This window comes from Sparus aurata, chromosome 12 (genome assembly GCF_900880675.1).
Source record: "Sparus aurata chromosome 12, fSpaAur1.1, whole genome shotgun sequence".
Lineage (NCBI taxonomy): Eukaryota > Metazoa > Chordata > Actinopteri > Spariformes > Sparidae > Sparus > Sparus aurata.
Genome location: NC_044198.1, coordinates 4,712,141 through 4,737,670, shown reverse-complemented (window position 1 = coordinate 4,737,670; position 25,530 = coordinate 4,712,141). Strand labels below are relative to the sequence as shown.

The 25,530-nt window shown below is 40.1% G+C and overlaps 1 protein-coding gene across 3 annotated transcripts; it reads right to left on the bottom strand.

The window, feature by feature from the left end:
• Positions 1–313: 313 nt before the first annotated feature.
• On the bottom strand, positions 314–25,530 carry st8sia3 (ST8 alpha-N-acetyl-neuraminide alpha-2,8-sialyltransferase 3). 3 transcript variants are annotated; one of them, XM_030435820.1, is made up of 6 exons: positions 24,546–25,530; positions 17,203–17,232; positions 12,683–12,802; positions 11,678–12,235; positions 7,651–7,735; positions 4,969–5,098 (listed from the first exon to the last, which is right to left on the bottom strand). In XM_030435820.1, the coding sequence occupies exons 1-5, from the start codon at positions 24,797–24,799 to the stop codon at positions 7,672–7,674; spliced, it is 1,026 nt and encodes a 341-aa protein (XP_030291680.1). In that variant the 5' UTR covers positions 24,800–25,530; the 3' UTR covers positions 4,969–5,098; positions 7,651–7,671. The 3 variants fall into 3 exon arrangements, with proteins under 3 accessions (XP_030291678.1, XP_030291679.1, XP_030291680.1); XM_030435818.1 differs by lacking the exon at positions 7,651–7,735 and having other exon boundaries at positions 314–5,098; XM_030435819.1 differs by lacking the exons at positions 7,651–7,735; positions 17,203–17,232 and having other exon boundaries at positions 314–5,098.

The following is a 25,530-nucleotide window of genomic DNA, read 5'->3' as shown; positions in this document are numbered from 1 at the left end:
CTATGTAAGCACCTACATTGGCACTGTATTGACTCATATTACTGGATGTGCCACTGTCATATTTCCCAATTTTGGCCATTATCAACTCTCCAAAAAAACACAATTTGATCATATTTGCCCTCAGGATCAACACATACAGCTCCTGTACTTTGGCTACTTCTTCTGTTTGTATAATGAGTCCAGTGCGTGCTTCAACTTAAATCCAATAACTTACTAAGATATGATAAAACATGAGTCTTCACAAGAATGTACATACAGCATAAACACCATGATTTAATTACTTAGCATCCACACAAAAAAAGACAGGATTCACTTTGTCAAACTGATATTTTCATTCATTTTAATGACTTAATGATTAAATAAATACAGAGTAGATATATATTTTCTTTCAAGTATTCGATGGATAAAACATGTTTGTTAATCTAGAGCCTATTGTCTATATCTTAATGTGGTTTAAGTATATATTACTCCTCATAGAGTGATCTCTAAATATATATGGATATGGCAGAGGCCAGTATCATTCGCAATGCAAAAAATACATTCTTGAAAAATGTAACCTGACACTTACGTTTTATGGTATTTATAAAACATAAATAAAAAGTGACAAAAGAAGACAAAAATTATATAGAGGTACATCCTACTGACCTTAAAAAGTTGTAATGTGCTCAAGTCAAAAAATAACATCATTACTACCGTTTATTAAATAGTTTGTTTAACCTTCACGCCCACAATCTTTTTGTCAAAGTCCTGAAAATATCACATTTCAAGTCATAGATATATCATGTTGGAATGAAATTGTAGAAGACTAAAATATATATATATAAAAAAAGAAAAATGCAAGACAGCTCAAATTCACATACACATTACAAAAATAGTCCCATTTTCACTGTCTCATTAGCATTTTGCAGCGAATATGAAAACACTTGGAAAAAAAAGAGTCACTCCCTTATAAATAAATGCACATGCCAAATACACCACTTGACATTTGATATGCCTAAAAAACAGATGAAAATGACTAAATGTACCAAGTTACCACATGGTAACAAATTCACATTTAAATGTTTGGTGGCTTGGGGGCCAAGGTGTGTTATTTATGCTTCTTTGAGGAGAATGCCCAAATGCAAATACCAAATTGCAATAAGTGGAACAATCTGGACATTTCAGGACATGATACAATTATGTAGCAACAAAAACACAACAAAGATCACAGAGCATTTCAAATTAGTGATACTAATTAACTGCACATGATACAAATTTGATGGACTTGAAAAACATTAACATACCACAAAAATTCCTCCATAAGCACACAAACACAGACCAAAGAAGCCATAAATGTAGTTTGTATAACCGTACCCATTCACAAAAACCTGAGTTGACAAAAGCACAGTACGCAATGCCAAGAGGGCCAAAAAAGTTGTCACCAAACTACAAAAACTCTTAACTCAACCCGGATGTATTTAGCCATTAATCATTAATATTCATGGAAAACATAGTCAAAACCATAACTTACTTTAGCCAAAATAATTTGATTCAATCCTAACTCTAAAATGATGTTACGAACAGAAGGACTGAGGTAATGAACCAAACGATTTGTATTGTTGTATTATAATATATAAATAATTTATGGCTACGAGAATACCTGCTTATTTTTTTTATCTTAGGTTCCACTTTGTCACATTGTCTCATGATGGCCATAAGTGTGAAGTGGAACTCCAGTTCAAGGTCTTTTCTTTCTTAACAAATGAAACATCTAATAGTCACATTAGAATCGTTATTATCTTCTTTTCAACATGACAGCAGTTGTCATGTCCCCTTATTTCTGTTCGAAGGTTAATATTTGTGATTACAGTCATCTATATTTCCTTTCCAGCCCTGTTTATCTAATAATTCATATTCAATTAGCAAAGCATAGTTTACGGCCAATGCCAATCTGCAGTTCCAATGCAGAAAAGAGTGTGCCCTTTGTGTAGCAGGGCAGAAACTAAAGGTGAAGAGGTCAGGGTGGATGGGGTATAGCAGGAGACCAGAGGTGCGTCTTGTCATTGCCTCTTTTATATTCATAATCCTGCCACGTCAATTGATAATGCAATCATATAGAGCATTTTAAGGATTTACAATGAAGCAATTTTAAAAGAAAGAATTAATGTGCCTTCCATCAATGTATTTTTCCGATGATTGCATAGGAATGACCTGCCCTACTCTGCTTATGATTGGCTAGTACTTGTTTCCTTGGTTGGATGCTTGGTTAGGTTGAGTCATGAGGGATGATGACTGGTTTGCGTTAGGGTATACCAATCAGAGGAAGAATAGAGTAGGTTATTCCTTCGCAATCTTAGGAAATGAAATATCTCCCAGTAGTTCTGGATAAAATCTAGTCAAACTCTTTATGGTACATCACTCTAACAGAAACCAGTTTAAAAAAAAGTAACTTTGTGTAAATGCAGTTTGCTATTAGAAACTGCTGTTTTTAAGTCACATTAACACTTTAAATTTCACATGTGGGGTATTTACTGACAGAACTTTATGAACAAAACATAAATAAATCTTCATGGAAATCTTGAGCTTATGTTAACCACAGACTTATTTGAGACATTAAAGATGTCTCAGGGATGCACAAGTTGACTCGGTCTTATTTCCTTGCACATTATGGTTGTGCTAGCTGTTGCTGGAAAAACGTGTTTAACTGTATAAACCTCATTTAGTAAACAAGCTCTAACAAAGCCAATGCACACTACTTTCCCAGCACCAAATGGCAGACAGAATGAGCTACTTGCTGGTGAAGAAAGAGAAGAATCTAGCAGCTAACGAGCCAGGTATTGTTCTCAGGAGGTGACGGGGCTAAAGAGAGTAAAAGTAAGTTACATTCATCAGGTGGACACAAAAACAACTGAAATGATGATGTCACTCTCTTTCTGCTTCATGTCTAAATAGAGGGCTTGTTTACATATTTGAAACAACTCTATAAGCTGTTAACGTGTCAATGTTGCATCCTCAACTCGGACTGCTGTTCCCATGTAGCCAAAAATTCAGCGAATGGAACTTTAAGAATAAATGTAGATCAAGAGTGTATATGAACTAGTCACTTAATGACTATGAAAGTGACTAATCTATCATTAATTTAAGTTAATTTTGGACTCAACTGCTCCTTCTGTTCTTTCTGGGATCAGACTACGTAAAATCTGCCAAATAACGGCCCAACCCTTTAGACGTGGGAAGTGGGGAACAAAACTCACTGTAGAGTATATCAGTTGCTAGTTTAATCCGTTGCAGTGTGAAAGACAACTGATGTAGCATCTTGGACACCTAAAAATGTTCTGACAATAAGAACACGACAATGGTTTCTGTCGTCTTTCACCAAGTGTTTGACGAGATGGGAAATTGGAGGGAGTGTATCATAGTGTTGCTATGATGTCTACAAGTGGACAGTTTATGACTAGCCTTATGTGACACGGTGACTATCTTGAAAGGTCTAATCCCAATACAACCTTCGCCCTTCCATTTTAGCTCTACCCTTCCATTTTGCACATTCAAGCCCAGGGGTAGGTTATCCTGATTCTTGTTGGGATAGAGATGCAAAACAACAATCACATAAAACAGTGTCTACTAGCTCACTGATGTCTCAGTCGCTAATTAGCTAATTTTCTAATGTTTTATTGTTGTTGCTGATCTGTGCATGACAGTCATTTTTGTATTTACATGTATTTCAATAATGTAGACTGACAGGGTAGGAGCATAGTAGCCTATAAAGCACTGCTAGTGCCCAAATAATGAAGCAGTGTTTGTCCCTTCTTTTCTTTCTCTATCAGGATTTTCACCATTAGAGATATCACCACAGTGAAGAATACTGGAAATGTCCTGTCATGTCTGTTTACATAAAAGGCAATTATTACAACTGATGACATATCAGGGTCTTGAAGAGTTGTCCTATTTCACGGTGGGAAATTTCATCCTCACCTTGTAACTCTGTTGTGATTGGCAAGGGGGCCCTCGACATTGTGGGGTATGCGTAAAGCTTGGAAATGTGATTGAGTCTGTGTAGTCTGATCCTAGCCTAAGAAATGTTCAGGCATCTCTGCCACTGTTGTCAAACAGTTTAGACCGGAAGCAGCACTGTGTTAAAAAAAGGGCCAATGTTGGTGGTCATGTCTTGCTTCATATACTAGTGACACAATGAATACAATCCAGGATAAACAGTTTGAGTAACAATTTAATTAAATGAAGGCTCATTCAACTCTTTCAAATGATCAGTGACTATCATTTTCGCTATGATTAATTCTACGAGAAATGTGCACACATATTTTTGCCATGGCCCTCTGCATCAGGACCCGAGCTGCATCAAAACAATAGTCTCATTAAAATGGAAAAGATGGGATCTGCCATCTTTAATAAGTGCTGATACAGCCTTGCCTTTAAACAGTCAATCTGCTGATCTATAGCTGTAGTGCCAAGAGTGATGAGAGATAAAAACACCATGAAGCAATTTGAGGTTGTGAAGAACAACGCTGCCTACAAGTCCAGCTGCAGCCACTTTTTCCAAAAAACGTAATGCAGTCCTTTAAATTCTGAAAGAAATTAAATGTTTCTTGAGCTGTTGTGGTTCACACAAATGGTTCATCTTAAGCTCAGTTTTATGGGTTTTTGCTTGGGGATCTTAGACTAAAACAGTTTAAGTACCCACTGCACCAACTCAGTATTAAAGCCAGGACATTGCTTTTGGCAAAAGAACATGAATCCTTCCCTTGTCTGCCTCGTCATCTGGACATCTATGGCCTGTGGAAACGTTCGCGAAGCACTGTACCTGCTGCACTTTAAGGCCTAAGCGCAGTGGGAGAGGCTGAGTTTCAGTAGTCCCTGCGTGTGCATCTTATAGAGGAGTTTGAACTCAGCAGGGAGCTGATGGGACTCCTGCCATTTGGTGGTGAACTTGGTGCCCTTCTTGTCATAGTAGTGGTACGGCAACTCCTTACCCGTGTTCGGATCCCAGCCAAAGGGCCAAAAGCCATACAGGTGGATCTGGTCGCACATGGAGGATGCCAGTGTGTACATCAGGATGCCAGTGCTCAGGCGCTTCGGCGACAGCTGCTTGGTTTTCCAGTAGCTATTGAGTACAAGTAAAAAAACAAAAACAAATATGTATTAAAAGAGTATTACATTTAAAAAAATATGTCGAGTCACTCAGGGTAAAACACCTGGATGCAACCCTTTAATGTTGACTCTGCTGCTTACCCTGCTGAAAAAACAGCATAGGCCAGCATGATTTCCATGCTGGTCTATGCTGGTCTGGTGCTGGTTTAACTGGTGGACCAGCATGATGAAGCTGGTCCACCAGCAAGTCCCATTAATTATGCTGGCCTACCAGCATAGTCTTGCTGGTGAAGTTGCAGATGAAACTGGTCACCAGCATCCCATGCTAAAAACCAGCATAGACCAGCTGAGCTGGTGACCAGCAACACCAGCATATGTTGTGTTTTAGTGCTGGTATGCTGGTGACCAGCATCCAATCACCAGCATCCCATGCAGTTCAGTCCGCATCTTGGTTTGCCACACCTGTCAGGTGGATGGCTTATCTTATTGGATTTTAACAAATGTGTGCTCAAAATCTGAAATAAGTAATTATTTTGTGTACATAAAAAAAGAAACACATTATAAAATTGTTTACTTCAACTTGTGAGAGAAATGGGAGCAAAAAAACAAAGTGTTCCATTTATATTTCTGTATATTCAGTGCAGTATTTACAGTTTGTTTCAGGTGTCCTCAAATGAGCCCAAAATTGAAGGGTTGAAGCTTGTGTTCAATAAACGTGGTGTACTGTGACAACCTCACTGACTCTGTGTCCTGTTTTGGACTTTCACAGCCAACTTCACTCCTCCTCATACTCCTGCATCCAGCATCCTGCATCTAGCATCCCATGCTGGTCACCAGCATCCCATCATCAACATACCAGCACCAAAACACAACATACGCTAGTCTTGCTGGTCACCAGCTATGCTAGTCTATGCTGTTTTTTCCAGCAGGGTAGTTTGCTCTTAGGCGATTGATTAGGGATTGACATGGCTTAATTTCATTTATATTATCCGGTCATGATTTTTGTAACTTGTGTCAGCTAGAAAAAGGCAATTTGTTAAATGCAGAGGGTTAGGGTTATCTGCAGAGAACAATCCTTTATTTAAAACAGGTTCATAGTTGAGACAGAATTTGTATTTTCCCAGTATTATCATATATTTAGTTAGTATTTAATTTTTGTTGTTTGCCATTAATGCTAACACAACATTTCCTCCGCGTTTACAATACTTAACACAGCACTAATTCCATCAGTACAATAGTCATGTTATACTTGCCGCTCTGTCATGGTTTTGGGTTATTTGCTCCCTGTTTTTGGTCAAAGAGGTTCTTCATATGTGTAAATATATATACATATATTCCTTTCCTTTCTGTGTCTCTTTCCCACCTTTGTGATTGTCCCAATTTGTTTCGCCTGTCCCTGATTGTCACTCCTTGTGTGTTTAGTTGATGTGTTTGACTCTTTCAGTTGTCAGTTCACATGTGTTTGGTCCCCTTGTGACATCTGCATTTGCAGGCTGTGTAACCTGCGCTTCTTAGTTAGTTTTTTTTCTTCTTTATTTTTTTAAATATGAGTTTATTTTATGTACATTTGTATTTCCTTAGATCTTGGATTTGCGTGCCTGTTTTCTTAGTTTTTTCACCTGTGAGTTTTTGGATTCAGCTTATCATCATTAAAGCTCACTTTCTGTTTCTAGTGTCTGACTGCATGGAGTCTGGCATTTGGTTCCTTTTTGCAAAAACCTGAGACATTCACATAGTTTCACTGCTTCAAAAGAAGTCATCATTCACTAATTAACTGAGATTGCTTCTACTCAGCAATTTTTGCTCATTGTAGAGCTAATGTCATTGAAACTCAACACTTCCTGTCTATATGTTTAACAATGAAAGCCTTCCTACCGCTCAAAGAGGATAGTTTTTCAATTTTCTGGTAGGATTTTAAGTAGTAGTCGTACTAGTGCAAGTCTCAAACCAACCCTCTACACCCTCTATCTACCCAATTCCACTTGTTTGTGTGTCCAAGTCGAGTATCTGCAAGAATAGTGGCCATCACAAATCAAAAAGTGGGGAGAGGAAGTCGGTTTTTAAAATCCTACAACAGAGAGTCGATATAAAAGCCGACTTAAGGTACGTGTCCACTGGATCCCCATTCATTGTCTAAGTAGAAAGCTGTGGAATGATTTTTGGTAGCGGAGAATAGCTTTATGAGAGACAGGGCGACGCGTTTCCCACTCCTTATTTACATTAAGTTGTATTCTGGCTACTGAATGCAAATCCGTCCACCGCATTGCTTCTGGAAACTTGTGAAACACTATCCAGAGTTAAAATAAGGACAGCTTCTGCAACTGCATTACTTATTTCTTGCCTATAATGCCTTTATGTTACATAAGAAAAAGTTACTAAAAGAGCTGCAGTGTTGGTCTGGTTGGAAATCTTAGAACAGCGGTCAATTACTGGCGTTCGTCTGATCAGGTGCAGCCAATGAGTGTTTACATAGTTATCGGAGGGTGTAGCTTGTTTTGGACAGGCGTGCAAAGCTTAAAAACGTCACGTGCCCTCGCGTCAAATGATGCCCCTGTGGACACGTACCTTTACTGATCATGTGCAACGTCATGGATGACCATAGGTGTAGTGCTGCCAGGCGCACCAGTGCGCCACTCTGCCACTTTTTTTTCTGTGAGGAAGTGAGGAAATGAAACGTTCACAGTTTGCATAATCCGACTGAAGATCAAATACTATAATAATCTAAGCACTTGAAGATCCAATCATCTCTCAAGCATATGTCTTGAAAGAGAGCCCAAAAACTTCTCAACAACAAAAAACAAACGGAATGGTCAAAGATGTCATATTGACATTTAAGGTGTGCTGACTGATTCAGTCATGCTTTGAGTAACATGCAAGAAAATGTTCTATCTTAAAAGATGCCAGTGGTCATTGCGAATCTTTTTTTCCCCCCACGTATAACAAGCTAAAAATAATTCTTAACGATGAAGAGGCTTTGGTTTTTTGGAACAGCTAAAATTCAACGCTGTAGTTACACCACGAAAATTGGCTTCAAACCCCAACCTACTTCCTGGGGGCTTGGTTGAGTGATGCTTTTATGCTGCTGCTTCCTCACAGCATCTTCAAACTTTGTAAAAGTTCAGAGGTCAGCGCGAGACTCATCGCAAGATGCAGCACAGAAACATTAGGATAGAAGGTTGCTGGTTTGACTCCTCCTAGCTGCATGTCAAAGTGTCCTTGAGCAAGATACTGAACCCCAAATTGCTCCTGATGAGCAGCTGGATGGCGTCCATCAGTGTATGAATGTGTGCGAATGGATAAATCTGACAAGTGTTGTAACGCGGCTTTGAGCAGTCAGTAGACTGGAAACGCGCAGTAGAAATACGAGTCCATTTACCATTTAAGACTTACAATGCACCGTCAAATATGAAATCAAAAGCCTGAAGAGATTTGACTTATTGTAACTGTGTGCATGCATGCCCTCCCACGCGCATCTTACGTCTGCTCCAGTACTTAAACAAATAACGCTACACCCTTGCGGACAACGCTTTTACAGACATAAGCAGCTCAAACTTAGGTAGACATTTAATATTGTCAAAGAACTTAACAACTAAAAGGTCGCATTGTATTTTGGATCCAATACACCCATCTCGAGTCTAGAAAACAGAGGACATTTTCATTTGAGTGTTAAGTATTACGAAACTGTAGTTACTTAAAGGTACTACTGTTCCTGTTTTTACCCTAGGTATCCACTAGAGAGAGAGAGAAGTTTGTCTCAAAGCTTGCCACTGCTCTACAGCTTAATGAAGGGCTCTTCATTAAGCTGTGAGTGTAACTACAAACAGAGTGGACTCCATGAGCGAGTGGGAATGTGAATGGTTTGGCATGAAAAACCAACGTAGAGCGGTGAGTATGACATGTCTCCCTCGTTGCACTGATGGAACTGGTGCTGTGAAAATCAATATTCTGCTTAATTTGTGAGCTATTAAACCACAAGGAGGGCTGAACAATTTATTAAAATACACTGAAATCATGATATGGCCTGGTGTAATATCCAAATTGTATAAGCTGCAAGGTTTTGGTAAAAGTAAAATGTGTCACAACATACTATTATAAATAAGGTATTGGGGTGCAACAGAGATGCCTCAACCTACAATTTTTATTCTCCCTACATCAGGGAACATGGTCATTTGGTGTAGACCCCAGCAGAAATCCCGTCATCATCAATTTTAGATTCAGTCAGTCCTAACAATAAGCTACTCCATCTTCATCTTTTTGTGAAACAATAAAAACAATGCATGAATTAAATTAAGGACTAGGCACTGTATGTATCTGTGTGACAAAAAAACATTTCTATATGTCATTCTCAAAAAATCTGAATTAACTTTTGTTGATATCAGTGACTTGATATTGTTAAATAAAAAATAAACCAATCTGAGCAGATAGTCTTGCTCTGCAGCTTCACAGAGGGGGAACTCTCCACACTGGCCGCAACAAAAGCATTTCCAAGAGTCCTTGAGGTGCTGAAAGCTGTCTGAGCTGCTTAAACGTGGTAATTCTTCCAGAGCAGGTACTTTTAATGGGATTGGTGAAGATTAGGGTACTGTACGAGCAGCCTTTTCTGCTGCTACAACACTAAGCACCAGACCTAAATCCTTCTCCACACACACAGCTACAGCTCTGTGCCATACCTTTCACTAAATAGCAGTTTCCTTATAATCCGGCTTTGGAGCCTAAATCTCCTCTTTGCCATATAGAGTAAAGCTCAATACAATACAACCACACGTTTCCACAAACTTCTACAAATAGGACTGCGATACACGTTGACATTTTAAACATGGAGAGACACAGAGAAAAAGAGAGAAACAGACAGTCTGACACATGGTACACCTGCTTTAGGAGACAGCACTAACCATCCTGACCTGGTGTAAATGGGGCCTGACTGTGTGCGAGTGTTGCTTGACAAGCAGAAAATAAAAAAGAGGCACAGGAGTCTGAAAAGACTATCAACTACCAACCACATGCATGTAACCTACTGTACATACAAACACTCTCTGCACTGGAAAATATGTTGCCAGTAAACACTATCCAAGCAAAAATGATGAAATGATAAAAAATGTATTCAGCACAAACCACAGAGGAGAAATGACACATAATGTTAACACATAAGCATAAGGTCAACGCTCCATTATCATCATAGCCATGGAGCCATAGAGCTCCATTATGGTTCTAAAACTACTGAAAACACATCAATGAGCCATACTACTGACATGCATGTGCACTAGCACATATGTACATTTTTTACCCCAATCTCAAAGTCACAGTCCTGCAGCTGGAAGCACTATAACACTAAATCTGAATCAATCCACGACTTGAATAGTCCTCAACAAATCCAATATTGCCCCCTGTTTGACTTAAAAGTTTGCTAAAAAGTGCAATGCCCAGCAGTGAAGGAAACTACTGAGCCTCTTTGGAAGTGAAACTAAATATTTGTGAGCGTTAAACTATTCAGACCAATGTGTGTTTTGATCTATTCATATATATACACACATGATATGTTAATGCAGGTGTTAATACGTGCAGAATGCAATGAGATCAGTTAAAAGGTTACCTAACTGTGCCTGCTATCTTAAGGAAGCCTAGCAAAAAGCTGGAGACAAGCTCTTTTTAGCAAAAGGAACATTAGGGGCTGGAATATTCTCCCAAACGGACACAAACACAGACAGCTGCAGACACAACAGACATTTAGTAGTTTTGTTAATACTATGGTTGTCACAATTCACCAAATCCATGATTTGATCGACTTTTGATTTTAAAATCATGATTCAATTCAATTGAAACTTTTTCAGCACTGACTGCTATGACATTCCTAGACTGTTGCATCTGGGTTTGTAGAGATCAGCAGAAAGACATTCAAATATTCAAATTCTTGTAAAAGATATTTTACAACAGATTTACTTTATCCTGGTGGCTTTTTGCAGGTTAGGGTTAGGTGAGTTCAAGTTTGGTTTCTCAAAACTGTCCCGATAAAAGATGTCTGAAAAAGAAAATAAATCCAACAACTCTGAAAAAATCAGTTTCCTCTGGTATGGTCCATTTTCCTCCAGCACAGTCAGCTGATTTGCTTAGTGCAAACAGGACAAGTGTCTGGAAGGGCAGCTGGAGTCTACTGTGGTAACCCTTTGGTCCTGTAAGTAAGCAGAGGTGGAAATTGCGACACCCCTAGTTTATACTACTTTTTTGAGTTCCCTTTGAGGGCGCATTACACACATGCGCAGGCGTATTTCATAGCTTTTTGGCAACGTAGAGGCCACATGGACACATCTACGCACCCATAACAACAACAACAACAACCCTTACTCATACTCCCTCTGATGACATAATTCATGCCATGCGGTTCCAAATGGACCCACCTGCATGCGCCCCCAGACTTGGGACACACCTTATTAGTTGACAAGCCTGCTGGCTCCACTTACCTAATTCGCATATTGAGATCTGATCACAGTGGTGGAATACATTTCAGATAACATATCTTGCCACAGATCACAGGTTATTATCAGGTGGAGATGGGGTCTTTGTTGTGAATGTACTGCAGTGTTTCAGTGTGTCTTACTTGTTGATATACTGCATGATGTTTCCGGGCCAGGCCAGCTGGACCTTGAGCTGACCTCGATGTTCCACAAAGAAATCGACCAGCGTCCTCGTCACTGTGGCTGACGTGTGGAAAAAAAATGCTGGGATCCACAGGATGGCACCGTCCAGCTTCTTCAAACTCAGGAAGAAGTTGTTCCTGTCCTGCACAGTCAGTAAGTTGTTATAGTATTTCTCCAGGATACTGGGGTTAAAGGTTGTCATGTTGGTCCGTCGTCCAACGTCCTTCTTAAAGATCTCAGTTGGTGCGAAGTTGCAACGGAAGACGTAGTCGAACTTCTCGATCTGGGGGCCACAGCGCGAGCCGGTGAGGATGCCACTGTTGCCGATCACGGCGCAGACATTGTAGTGCTTGTTGAGGATCGGTGAGACATCAGGGAGGAGGGAGCGGAAGTTCTCACCGATGGAGAAAACGTATTTGTGGCTGGAGTAGTCATAGTGCATCAGCTGTCCGACTCGGACTGAGCCTCGTGTCAGTGAGAAGTTGTGGGGGATGTCGATGTACTGAGAAATCTCATTTCTGCAAGGCAAAAAAGACAATATTATTCATTACTGCATCCTTACTGTAAACTTCCACAACACAGAATAAATGATAACTCTGTGTTGTTTTAGAATTTTTTTTCATAGTCTACCATGTGACTGACAAGTCACTACCGCCGCATTTCTTCTGGTTCTCAGATCCAACCTCTGATCCAAGTCAGATTCAGTAAAATGCTTTTGAACCCCAACTATAATGCTAACAACATCACAAGCCATCTTGTTTCTACATAACTTTTTCTCTAAAATGTTCCATGCCTCATCTTTTGTTGCATGATATTGAAGTGCTTTTTGCTCACAGAAAAGCTGTTGCTCACTCCTAAAACCACTTTGAGCATTCAGGACCATCAAAAAGTGTCCACAGAAAGAGAGAGAATGTGTGTGTGTGTGTGTGTGTGTATGTGTGTGTGTGTGTGTGTGTGTAACCTACTTCAGCTGTATAAAAGCAGTGCTGTTGTAGCTCCATCTCGAGGAGTTCTGCAGGTCCTCGCTGAGAGCGTTGGTCAGAGGAGAGAAAGCTGGATCCAGATACTTCATCGCCAGCTGGGAGCTACACAGACAGGGAGGAGGAGGAGGACATGGAGAGACGGGGGTTAGCTCAGTCTTTGGAGAAATTCGGCTTCATCCACTTGCACTTCAAGATGTTTTGAGGAGCATTTTAGTTCTTTTGTTAAAAAAGGGTTTGTGGATAGTGCAAAACATTGTGCATTGAAAACAATTACAGGAGAATCTTTCTGACAGGCCAGGAAACAAAAGCAGTCAGGCAATCAGAGAGGTTGTAAACAAGCCAGTTTATCTAGACAAATTACTGAAACCACCTGCCAAAAATTCACGAGCATACGTTTTGCAAAGGAAACCTCTATAACAAATCGCGGATCAAATTTCACACTATTTTGTGCTTCATGTTTCTTACCAAGAGAAATTGAAAGTATGGAGTTCATCCATTCACTTTTTCACTGCATTAAAATACATTTTTAAGATACGATAAGATTTAATTGGTTTGCTTGGCTTTGTTTAGACATCTTACACCGAGGAGTGGAAATACCTGGAAACTTTGAGAGAGATCGTCTGACTGCAAGTGTTTCTTGATGTAGAAATGATTTCCATAAAAATTAGACCCGAAATGTAAAAAAAAAAAAAATCTACATTGTTCTCTTAAGAGCTCCAGCTAGGTTATACTCTAAATGATTACTTATATTTTTGCTTTATCTCTTTACCTAACTAAAATGCCCCCAAGAAAAGCTGATTGAAATGTGCAAGTGTTTGTGGAGCCATTCACCAAATAGAGAGCATTTCATTCAATTAGGGAACCAGCTGCATTATATAAACATATCCAGCCAGTTTCATTTACACTATCAGCTCAGTGTAAAAGCAGCCTTCAGCCTCTTTGAAATCAAGAATATAAATCATCCCAGTGTACTGTGGGGAAATGAGCAGTAAGGCCAAACTGTTGCAGAAATTCTGTCCATCTTAGCAAGTTATTCATAGTTCATTTGAGACTTTGGATGTGAAGTGAAATATATTTTCCCTTCAACCAGATTTGATTGCATGTACTTATTATCCTTTCAGCTTGGTTTTGAAACAGCTTTCCACAGTTTGAACTCATGCCTTGCTTCCTGCTTTTCAAGTCATTTAAACTGAGAAATCGAATGATGTCACCTGCTGGTAACATTAGGTCAATGTACTTGATAAGATGAACACTGTTTTTGCAGTGCAAGAAGCCTCAACTCTTCGAAAAATTCATACCAATATTAACCTGGAGATTTGCTATTTTACCTTGAAAGATATATTCCTGATTTTTGCATGGAAACCTTGACATTTTTAATGCATTTGTGCTTTTCTTGTCCATGGTACTGTCTCTTGGTAGAATGACTTCCTCTGCACACTAGAACAGCATTTAGTCCACATGTCCTGGAAAAGCAACGATTTATGTCTCGCCCAGAGTCATTTGAGAAAATAGATGTCAATGTCATCGGTACAGAAAAAGGTCCATGGAGTGTTGAGCCTAGCTTAGCACGGAGAGTGGAAACAGTAGAAAATTGATAGCATAACATATCTTTCCATGACTCCAAAACTGATCTGATTGGCCTGTATCATGTTTATGGAGCATCTGTAGAAATACTAATGTCAAGTGACACATTGTGGTAGCAGTTAGCAGTGGAGTGATTTGCTAAACAACAACTGCTGGCTTTAGTGAAAGCACACAACATCTCAGAGGTTCTTTGCTCATAGAACTGACACAGGTTTGAACTGTGTCCTAACTCTACTGCTAAGAAAACCCAGCTGACTACAGGATGGAGCTGTAACTAGCTTGTTAGCATATACCTGTGACAGCAGAAAATTGAACATTAGCATTAGCATATGTTGAAAGTGTAGCTTATGTTGGCTAGCGGGTAATGGAGTTAGAGTTCGATCATATCAGGCTTGATGAACTTGATGGAACCTGGACATTTCACTGACTTGTGAATTGAAAAACACTGACTGAAAATATAATTTGACTGGATGGTTATAATGCTTAGTGTCTTTCAAGGTGGGAGAAAAAATCAGATGTAGCCTGGGATTTGAATATCCTTGTCATTCTGGAACCTTTTAGCTCATTTTTGATATCCGAGGGGGACCGAAAAGCTTCACAATAGATCCTTTTCACAGCAGACATTTTGACTTGTCAAAGCAGCAAAAGCACAGGTGTGAGTAAAAACCATTAATGATGACCACATCATTTTAAGTGTCCAAATAAGTCATGAAAGTAAGTACACATGCACCAGAGCTCTGGAAATAGCTTACCAAAATAGGACGAAACCACCATTAATGTTATAAATTCCACCTGTGCTTTTCCTGCTTTGACAAGTCAAAATGTCTGCTGTGGAGGGGGTCTATTGGAAAAAACTTAAATCAATTAGATCAACAGACATGAACAGATCAAATGAAAATGTGTCTGAATGGGCCATAAAAACATGGTGGAAAGATGGTAAACTCAAAGATGCCCTAGTTAACCTCTAGTTACAGCTAGCTAGCTATCTAACAAGACTACATGAAAACCAAACAGTCTCTTTTTCCCCTCTTGGTGGATTTAAGCAGGCAGTTTTCACTAGCTTCAAGTCTTTCTGGTGAGCCAGGCAAAAGGCATTTTGGATCTCTTCTTGTACTGGATACACAGAGATGAAACCGATGTTCCCATCTGACTCTGACAAGAAACAAAAATTACTTTCCTCAATGTTAAAAAGATGGTTTCAAGAGAGAACTTGCCTCTTTAATGCTGTTCTTCTGCCTTTGAATAAACATCAAAATATCAAGGTTTCAGGTCAAGACTCTGCTATGACAGACAAACTGGTCAAATAGTATTTGCATGTAGATTTAAGTTTGGTCCATCTTGAATGAACAACAAAGGTGGAGTTGACTCCATGAGGACAATTTAGAGTTCTGATTCCACAGATTTTCAAAATCATCAAGCACTGAAAGCTTCTCCCGTCATTCAACCATTGTGTAAGTTTAACTGTCCTGCATGGCAAACTCCACCTCTGTAATACCTGGCCAGTCTAAAACACACCTTTAAAAGTATGTGTAAATACTGTTTGACCTTGATCTGATGCAGTCAGACTGCCAGAAGCTTTATTTTGTTGTTGCAGCATCCGCCATCTTTGTGGACAGCGAGGTTCAGCCAGAGAGGTGCAGTGCTGAATCTGGATCAGCATGTAATAGCGACTGATTACAAACTGTAGTCGGGGAAAGGATTTACTTTCTAGCAAAACTAAATGTTAGACATTTCAAAATATTCCAGGTTTCACACATATTATTTACAACCTGTGTGCAAGTTATTATCTTGTGTGCAGAGGAAAATAACTAAGACGTTAGACTTTTATTTTTCCCACATCGGAGAAATTCACTTGTGACAGTAGCATGTAGACAGACATACAGAAATACAATAAGTACAAGACTTAAAAATACTAAAAAATACTAAAAAAAGATTTAGATAAGAGAGAAAAGAGACAATATAGAAAGGACTATATGCTATGTGAATTATTATGTGCAATAACTATGATTAAGATTAAAGAATCATGATAGATAACTTAAACTCTGCTGCTGCTCACTATAATTTTTGCTAGCTTTACTAGCTCTTGTTAGCTAATTGGCCGACTTGAGTCTGCCCAGATCACATCCGCGGAACATGGGGAGTTACTGTGGGCAGAGGTTAGTTTAAAAACAGGGGATATAGTAGGGAGGTGATTTACAGCAGCTCTGACTTAGCTAGGGCTAATTAGTTAGCCTGCTAACATCAATAGATATCTCTGCAACACAACAGTCTATATACTGTATACTTCTTCAACATAGAATCAACACTATTGTTTCTTCCTACTCTGTGGTAATGTCATTTATTTTTAACTAAAATTTCAGCCATTACAAATTGTCTGTCATAATATAAATATAAAGTGATTTAATAGTGTGACACCCTATTCTTTTGTGACAAACATAGGACATCTGAGAAAAATTGGAAATATAATTACAAAATGTTGTTTTTACACTTAGGATTCATCTTAATTCTTTATTTCATGATGTTACAAACCCAACACTGCACCACCCAAAAGGCTTCAGAGAAAATTCAGGGTCTTGTATCTTGTTCGTGACACAAACAGTTAGATGGCTGCAGGTTTCAACGCAGCCAAACCCAGCTGAAGCAGAAGATGCTGATGGTTTAAAAATGTAAATAAAAAATTCAAACCAGCAAGTTCTCTCAACAAATTCAAACAAAGTCGCGCACACTTGGTTTGTTGCTGAGAGTCAGGCGATAGATTGATCGATTGGTAGATAGATAGATAGATAGATAGATAGATAGATAGATAGATAGATAGATAGATAGATTCCATTCGAAAAATAAAAATACTAATATAAAGACAAAGTATAGACAGAGCACATCCTTGTGTTTTGATCCAAATGTCAGAACTCTGTATTCACCTCAGGTCGGGTTTGCGAGGCGGCCTTTCGCTGCAGGAAGAATGCAAAACAAAAACAAACTCACTCTTACCTTAATCAGCACCAGTGACTTTAAGATGAAATTTAACTGAAAGAAAGGATTACCGAACGTAGACTCTTTAAAGGCCCGGCATGCATAAGTACAGTGCATTTTAAATACTTACTCTGTATCATTATTTTCATAACAATGAAATACTTGAGAATTCTGAGTAAAAGTCATCATTTTAGTTGTATCCCAGTGCTGATAAAAAAAACACAACATTCCAACAACTGGGCACAGTAAAAGACAATTAGTCGCTCAGCAATGGATAATTGAATACACTTATGATAAAATGTGAAAGACAAAATGAGAAAAACCAAGAATGTTAGTCACCTTAACTTTATAAAACTTAATTATTTATCATAGTAGCAAAGTGCCATTTTCTTAACCACTGGAGGGTTCATGTACACTACAAAATTCACTTCAAGAAGGTTTTGTAAAGGTCACTCATCCAGTGAAATCTCTCAGCTACTACTGGATGGATTGTCATTTATTTGGTACAGACATTCATTGTCCCCAGTGGATGAATCCTAATGACTGTGGTGATATGCTAACTTCTTCTCTAGTGTCACCATTAAGTTCATGTTTTTGGTTTTGAGTGAAATATCTGAACAACTATGGGATGATCTGATGTAAAAAAAAATTGCTAACATGCTAAACTAATATGGTGCATAAGCCTGCGGCCTGCGTACAGGTTCATACACCCCTTTTGCCACCAAGGCAGTTTCTCAAAACAGTACTTAGCATTTCGACAGCCAAAGAGCTGGCACTCGACAAGGAAAATTAGTTCAAGAGTTTTGGCAAAACGGTGCTTATTAAAACCATTATTGTGACCAAGGACCAACTAAACCTTATGACCGTCATTTTTAACAACCAGAGCTAGTGTAGTGTCTAGTCTAGATCCATTTTGAAAGTCTTTTGTTGATACCAGCCCAGTCGATGCTAGATAGCTTGCTAAAGGCTCACATTATAAGCTTACATTCAGGGTTCAAAGAATCAGAATCTGGAAGGTTATTACATTTCTTTTTGAGCATAATTGCAGTCCACGAACCAATCCAGACGAGCAGCACAAATCTGTGGGACCAGTCATGTTTGGATGCGAATGTAAGCATGCAAAGCTAGGAGCAACACTTGTATAAAGTCGGTATAGGCTGCCACCATGTTCCCCATAATGCCGGGAAATTGGAGATGTATACAGTCACACAACAATATGATTCTACGGAGGTTGGCCCATGAAAAAGCAAATTGGTGGTTCACAGGTTAAAATAACTATTTATTTAATAGCACTTGGTTCACATTGGTGGAAAGGGAATAAAAGCGCCACTAGGGTGGCTGTAGGCTCTTTTTTTCCCTTTAAACATGAAGAGACAGCTAACGCTCATTCATACAAGTTCTACAGTTTGTCACAAAAACAGATAACAGAAAGTCATTTGTACAGTGACAGCTACATTCAGACTGTAGACTTTTGCGTGAGCTTCCCTGCCAGTATATTGTAGGTAACAACATATAAGTCATCTTTACCTCTGAATAATTTTAAACTGATAGCAAAACAAAATTCTTCACTGTCCACTACCATTAACATGTATCCTCTGGATCTTGACTTGCTTGATGAACACCCTGTCTATCCACTGGCTGCACAACAGCAAAAAACAAGTATTTCCCTAAACCACCATGTTCCTGATGATAAACTCTCACTCCATAACAGGAAAGCAGGACATTTAGATCTGTGCACCAGCAGAGTGTTTTTTCTTCAAAATGCCGGTCTCCTTCACGTCTACTCTGAGCATAACCTTGGCCTGTGGTGATGGCGGGCAAAGCGGAAAATGATTACGGGTGGTAGAAAAATGAATTTGGCTCTCATGCAATAAATCAGATCCAAGGACAGCTCGCTGGCCTCCAGAACCTTCATCAGAATGACGCTGTTTTAGCATCACACTCCAAACCTGACCCAACATGTCAGACAACGGAGATTTACTGAATCATTTCCCATGGAGTTGTATTGCAGTGACCCTACTGAAACCTGGACAGGAATCAGATGAAGTAAAATGCATTAAGCTCAAGTGTAAACACAACTCACAAACACACACTGAGGATCTGACCAGCTAAAGTAGTTCTGGAGGTACGCAGGCACACAGTTACCTTGAGAGGCAGATAGATTTGCGAGATGACGTGATCTCAGCAGTCCATCTTGCCAACCTATGCACTAAGGGCAGAACCACATTTGTTTGGAACAATCAGCGTCCTATGAGGAACTACTTTTGGCTACGGGTGTCATTCAGGTGTGATGATCAGCGCGAGAAGTGACTGCTCATTTGAAAACAATGGTGGCTCCTCAAGAGGTTAGCATTGATGCTGCTAGCATCAGTCATATCAGAACTGGAGAGCGTTTCTTCATTGGAAGGAGAGCAAATGACAACACTGAAGGCTTTTCTCCATGGAACAACAGTTTTCACTCTTGACAGGCTTCAGTAAGTGGCTGATTTATCAGGCAGACTCCCCCAGTGGTGACACTCTCCTACTGTTGACCTGATTGGTAGAAGTTAGCCTGCGATAGAGGTAAAAGACAATAAGTGCCTGCCCTTTTACAAACAGTTTCCCGCGTCAGGTTAGACACACAGCTTTGTTAACAATAAACCAGCGAATGAGAACCAAAGCCCTATAAAGCCTGTACATCGGTTAGACAACAACACTGTTACATCACACTCTGCTGCTCTCAGTTTCTCGCTTAATACAAATGAAGTTGGCGTTAAATCTGAGGCAAATACATAATGGAAGGAAACAAATGTGTTTAAAAGCCTTTAGCCCACGTTATATCACATTCAAAAATGGATTCCTGAAACCTTTTTCAAGCAAATATCTAAATTGGTTGGAAACATGGCAATACATGGACTGAAGGAGACAGAAGAGCTGTGAGTTAATGAGCTGATCTAGTTCACAGCTGTGGGATTAAGTGACAGATGCCCTGTTTTCCTTCAGGCTGATGCACACTCTCACTGACATGTACTACATTTGGACCAGTTCACCATGGAAAAGTTGTCCTATTTATTTTCTTTTTAATCAGTCCAATTAGTGTCATCCACCATTGACATGAGAGCTGCGATGTTGTCTGCCGTATTAAACTGTGTATATTAATAACATCCTTGCTGCCTGTTAGAAAACCTGAACCGACTCTGCTGGGATATTGTGATCAGATGTTTTTCTTTAATGATGAATATGTTTTGAAGAAGGAGTAGCAGTAACAGTAAGCGCTTCTTTAATAAGGGCATCAGTGGCTTTTGTCTTCTGTTGTCTGGTAGAGGAAGTTGATGTAAATGTCAGGTTTATTAGTTAAGCACAGAAGTTTACTCTCTTCATTAAATGAGTCGTCTTCATCGTGGTGTGTTAATGATAAAGACTGTCTGTCGCTCTGAATTCAGGCATTGGTTAAAAAACTTTAGCCAACATGTAAACTGACACATAGCTGCTAGTAATAGTAGTAGTAATACCAACAGTTATACCAGTAAAAATGACAATTAACACTTTATAGTTGTTTGTAGTTGTTAGTTAGGCATTAGTACAAGAGTAGTGTGATTAAGAATTTCTAGTATTAATAGAAGAGACAAAATATTAGTATACTAAGTGGGAAAATTGTAGCAATATGTAGTTATGACAGTATACAATAGCGGTAGCTGTATGTAGTTGCAGCAGTAGTAACAGTAGGCATAATAGTATTGGTAATAGTAGGGATGACTAGTAGTACTGAAGGGGGAAGCGCAGGAGGAAAAGGAGCAAGGAAGTCTAATTTGAAGTCAATTTTGGATTTTTGCCGTCAAACACAAGTTTATGACTCATACACGTTTTGTTCATCATCTCTAGCAGTAAAAAGCTAATGTTAGGCTATAAACAGACTACATCAAGGTCACATGACTTAAACATCACCACTACTAAGTTTCTTACTACACGATTACTATCTAGGTTTTCTATAAATTGACCTACAAGTCGTAAAGTGAGTGACTGAATAGTTTGTAACTGAAGTCTGCCTGTAAAGATGGACAAATGAGTAGATGAGTCTCTGTGTTCAACATCTTGATGTTCAATGTGGCCGACAGTGTTGGGGAGACTACTTTGCAAGCGTAACTTGTAAAACTACATGTAGTTCAGCCTGGCAGTAGTTTGAACAAACTACATTTCTACCCCTGGAGAAATGTAGTTTGTAAAACTACTACTAAAAAAAGTAGCTTTAGCAACTACTTATACTCATTATACTCATTTAACTCAGCGTTAAATAAATCAACATATGGTGCATGTGAAACAAAATATAATAGCCTACAAAAAATTCACATGCCAGAAGAAATATGCCTCTCAACTCGAGAGGAAAAAGTCGAAAAAAGTCAAAATTATTGTTGTTTTCGGCTTGCAGGGCTCCCATGTGAACACGTAGGTCTTGTCTGTAGATGCATCTATATCCAACATGTACATGCTCAAATATGGCCGTGGTTAGGCTGGCACGTTCGGGGGCGCATCGGTGGTAGCGGGAGGGTTGTCCATGACGTGCTTGTGCCATATGAGCACTGCCTTCCTTGGCACAAAGAACCACCCACTCTGTGAAGCATTTGAGAACTGCCAGGGCAAGCCAATCAGAGGCAGCGTTGGCTTGGCATGTCACGACATGTTTCATGCCTTTTTTCAAAGAAAAATGAAATAAAATTTATATTATATAGGTTTATTTTTTAAATAAAAAATATTTCATGTTATTGGTCAAAACACTGACTTTGAGACGAGAGAACTGGAAGTGCAAACCTGCTAACTGGTTTCAGGGTTTAAGACTCATTACTACAGCAACCTATGTGTAGAAGCAGCAGTGTTAGTAAGTGTAGCAGGTGTTACTACTAGATGTAGGGGAAACAACTAGCATCTCTGACATCAACTGGTGCAGCTTTTACAGCCTTTAGGCTACTGGTTTAGCGCTGCCTGGAAACCCATAGACCAACTGCATGTTTTTTAAATCATCTCAGGTGATGCTACCAAGCCAATCAAATCAGCGCATTGTGTGTCTTGTGTGTCAATAGTCATGGGGTGCTCTAAAGAGACAAAAATGTACGGCAGAAAACAGAGCTTTTAATCGAGAATGGACTCTTACAAGATCATCAGTCCCATCAGCAAGCCAAAACCAGTATGTCTCATATGTTCTGATATCATGGTGATTTTTGAAAGCAACAATGTGAAGCGCCACTATGAGATGATGCACAAGTCTTTTGAGCAAACATACCCACTCAAATCTAAAATTAGAGCACCAAAAACTAAGGCACCCACTCTGTATAACACTATTCAAACACAATATCGTTTCATGCTCACAATGACCATCTAACCATGTGTATGAGGAAGGCCCTGAAACCATTACAGCCCAAATGTATCCTGGCAGGAAACACTGAAGCTCACATCTCTCTATGAACAAGAGAAAGTGGAGGAATGGGGCATACATGGGAAAGAATAACTATGCAGCCTATTATATTTCAAAATGCAGCCATTTCTTTTTTATTTGACATGAGAAAAGGAACATTTATCTATTATAATAATCCATCTAGTCCAATGGAAAAAAACAATGATGTTGTTGAAATATATATAGCATCTAGAAATATATAGAATTGTACTTGATTTAATTTGACAGTCAGTCGTTGTCGACACACAGTAATTGATACAACTACCAGGCTACTTCAACATACTGTATATGGCACTGAATCAAAGTTAGGCATTATGAGGTTCTGGACCTTGGCTTGAGTAAAATTTTCTACAATTGGACCTCTCTGAATTTTCAGTGAACGCCCCTGTCTTAAAGGGAATTATGTGTTGTCACTGTTTCTTGGTGAACAGCTGCTGGCTGCAGGGACTGGACTGTTGTCGTCACTGAGAGGTTACCAGCAGAGACTCCAGGAAGTCACTGCTGCTCTCTCACCATGACACCGATTAAATTTAAATTTAGATTCAATGTATTGCACAAAAAGTGAGTTTTAGAGATGTTGGAGCCAAGTTTGGTGTTCCCCTGGTGTCCAGTCTCTGAGCTAAGCTAGGCTAACCACATCCTGACTTCAGTCTTTGGACAAGAGGGTAGTGTCAAACTTACATCGCTACTAATGACAAGAAAGCAAATAAGTGCATTTTGCAAAAAGTGAAACTATTCATTTAAAGCGAAACTCTCACCAAAAAGCAACCAAGGCTTTATTTGGGATTGTCAGTGCGTAGTGCCTGTTCTCAGATTTTGCCCACCTTCACCTAAGCACAGGGTTGAGGTATCTCTAACCAGAAGCTCCACGTTTCATAACTTGTTGATGGTAAACAAGAACTGAGCTACTGGAGCTAAAGCCCAGGCTAAAGTTAATGCTGCTACTGAGGTATAGATTGTTGTGTGGAGATACCTCTAGACTTGATAAATACAGGCAAAAGTATGTGGCCACGTCCACACTTCTGTTTATCAGGCTTTTTATAGAGATTTTTTTTATATCTGGCTGCAGAGATTTGCTTTCATTAATTCATAATAGCATTAGCGTTGTCCACCGCAGATGTTTGGTGATAAGGTCTGGCTCACAGTCCTTGTTCCACTTCATCCCAAATGTATTAGATAGGTTTGAGGTCAGAGTGGAGTGTGGCAATAAGACCGTGGAGCTGGATGGTGGATGGGTGTGGGTGTGCACAACTTTTGTGCAGATGGAAAAAAAAAAACTTTCCCACAGAATAAAGTAGATACCATAAACATATACTGTTGAAATAAGTCATTTTTAAAACTTACATTGAACATAAAAAAAAAAACCTTATCAGGCTGAGATTTGGCTGAGTGATCTAATATCAACGATCAGTCCAGCAGTAGGTGGCACAAAGTTCTATTCATATGCTGTCGATTTACAGTTGTCTCTTATTGGAACAATGAGTCCATAGAAAGACAACCAGGCCAGAACAACACTAAGATATTTGGGGTGTAAGGGTGTAAACGTTCATAGGCCCTGTGCTGAGTAAATCATGCTAATTGTGCTCAGTCTGTGAGCAGTCAGTCCTCAGACAGCAGATAGAGGCCTTCATCTCAGTCTGATTCTGTGTCTGTGCCCTCCTGAGGAGTAACATCATTTATGAGAATATAACATTCATTCATTCAAAACATCAACAATCAGGGTTTGCCACATTAGAGGACACACCTATACATACAGCTGGTTTTATACCCCGTCAGCATGAAGGCCTACACAGCTGCAACATTTAAAAATCAAATCCAAACACTCAGCTGATCAGTCTGCAGCTCTACAGCCAGGCCTGGACTCACCGAAACCCTGCGTGGAACATGGACAGCCTGGATCCTCCATTAGGTCCGTATCTGGGGGTGCTGAGCAGGAAGTCCTTCTTGATGGACACGTAGCTGATGAGCGACAGGATGAGCAGCGCCACGCTGAACATGACGAGCCCCAGCGCGCTGGCTATCCGCACCATCCTGCGTCTCTGCGGGCACCAGCCCCCCCGGACCAGAGGATCACTGACGGGCCACGAAGAGGAGACAGCGAGCACCCACGCGCACCGCATCCGCGGTGGAACGAGGGCGTAGACGCGAGGACGACGCGCGCTTCACGCAGATTTCAGAGTCCATGTGGGGAGGGAGAGCAGATGCGATTACGCGGCAGCGGCAACGCATTGGCGGCGAACAGGCACGTTGAAATGCTAAAGGCCGGGCGGGCAAACGAGGACGCGCAAACGGCGGATTTATGAACGCTTTTAACAGAAGCCATGAAGGCTAAACAGTCCATGTGTGGAGCAGGACTGAGGAGCGGAGGGCCGCGTTTTTACAGCCGACGTCACAACCTAAATATGAGGCAAGGAGGCAGCGACGCGTCTGCGGAAGAAAAGGCGCAGGAAGAACGACTGTGACGCATTGACAGTCCATGAGTCGCAGAAGAGAAAGCAGAGGAGGGAGGAGGGGTGTTGGAGGTTTTTCTGCAGGCATGCGGGGTTAGATTACAGCCGGATTCACAACCTCGAGGTGGTGAAATGAAGCGACGACGTCCTGCAGGCTGATGATGGAGGTGGCCGCCGGATGCTGCTCCCTCCCTTCATCTGCATCCTCGGCGTCTCTCTCCGGCAGTCTCATTAATTAAGACGGAGTGTCGCTTTAAGGAGACGCGGCTCTTGTATCGCGGTAATCAGATAAACAGCAGCAGCAGCATCCGAGGCGGAGCTCTGCGTCCTGATGGACGCAGGGAGACGCAGAGGGAGAGGACACCCGCCGCTCAGACACACGGGAGGGAGAGAGGTGTCAG

Bases quoted from the DNA above. Each gene is read 5' to 3' on its own strand.
- st8sia3 (XM_030435818.1), bottom strand. From the start codon at position 24,799: ATGCGGTGCGCGTGGGTGCTCGCTGTCTCCTCTTCGTGGCCCGTCAGT. The intron at 12,236-12,682 runs GTAGGTTACACA...TTTGCCTTGCAG, and splicing joins ACTGCTTTTATACAGCTGAA to AAATGAGATTTCTCAGTACA. The intron at 5,099-11,677 runs GTAAGACACACT...TGTACTCAATAG, and splicing joins ATCATGCAGTATATCAACAA to CTACTGGAAAACCAAGCAGC.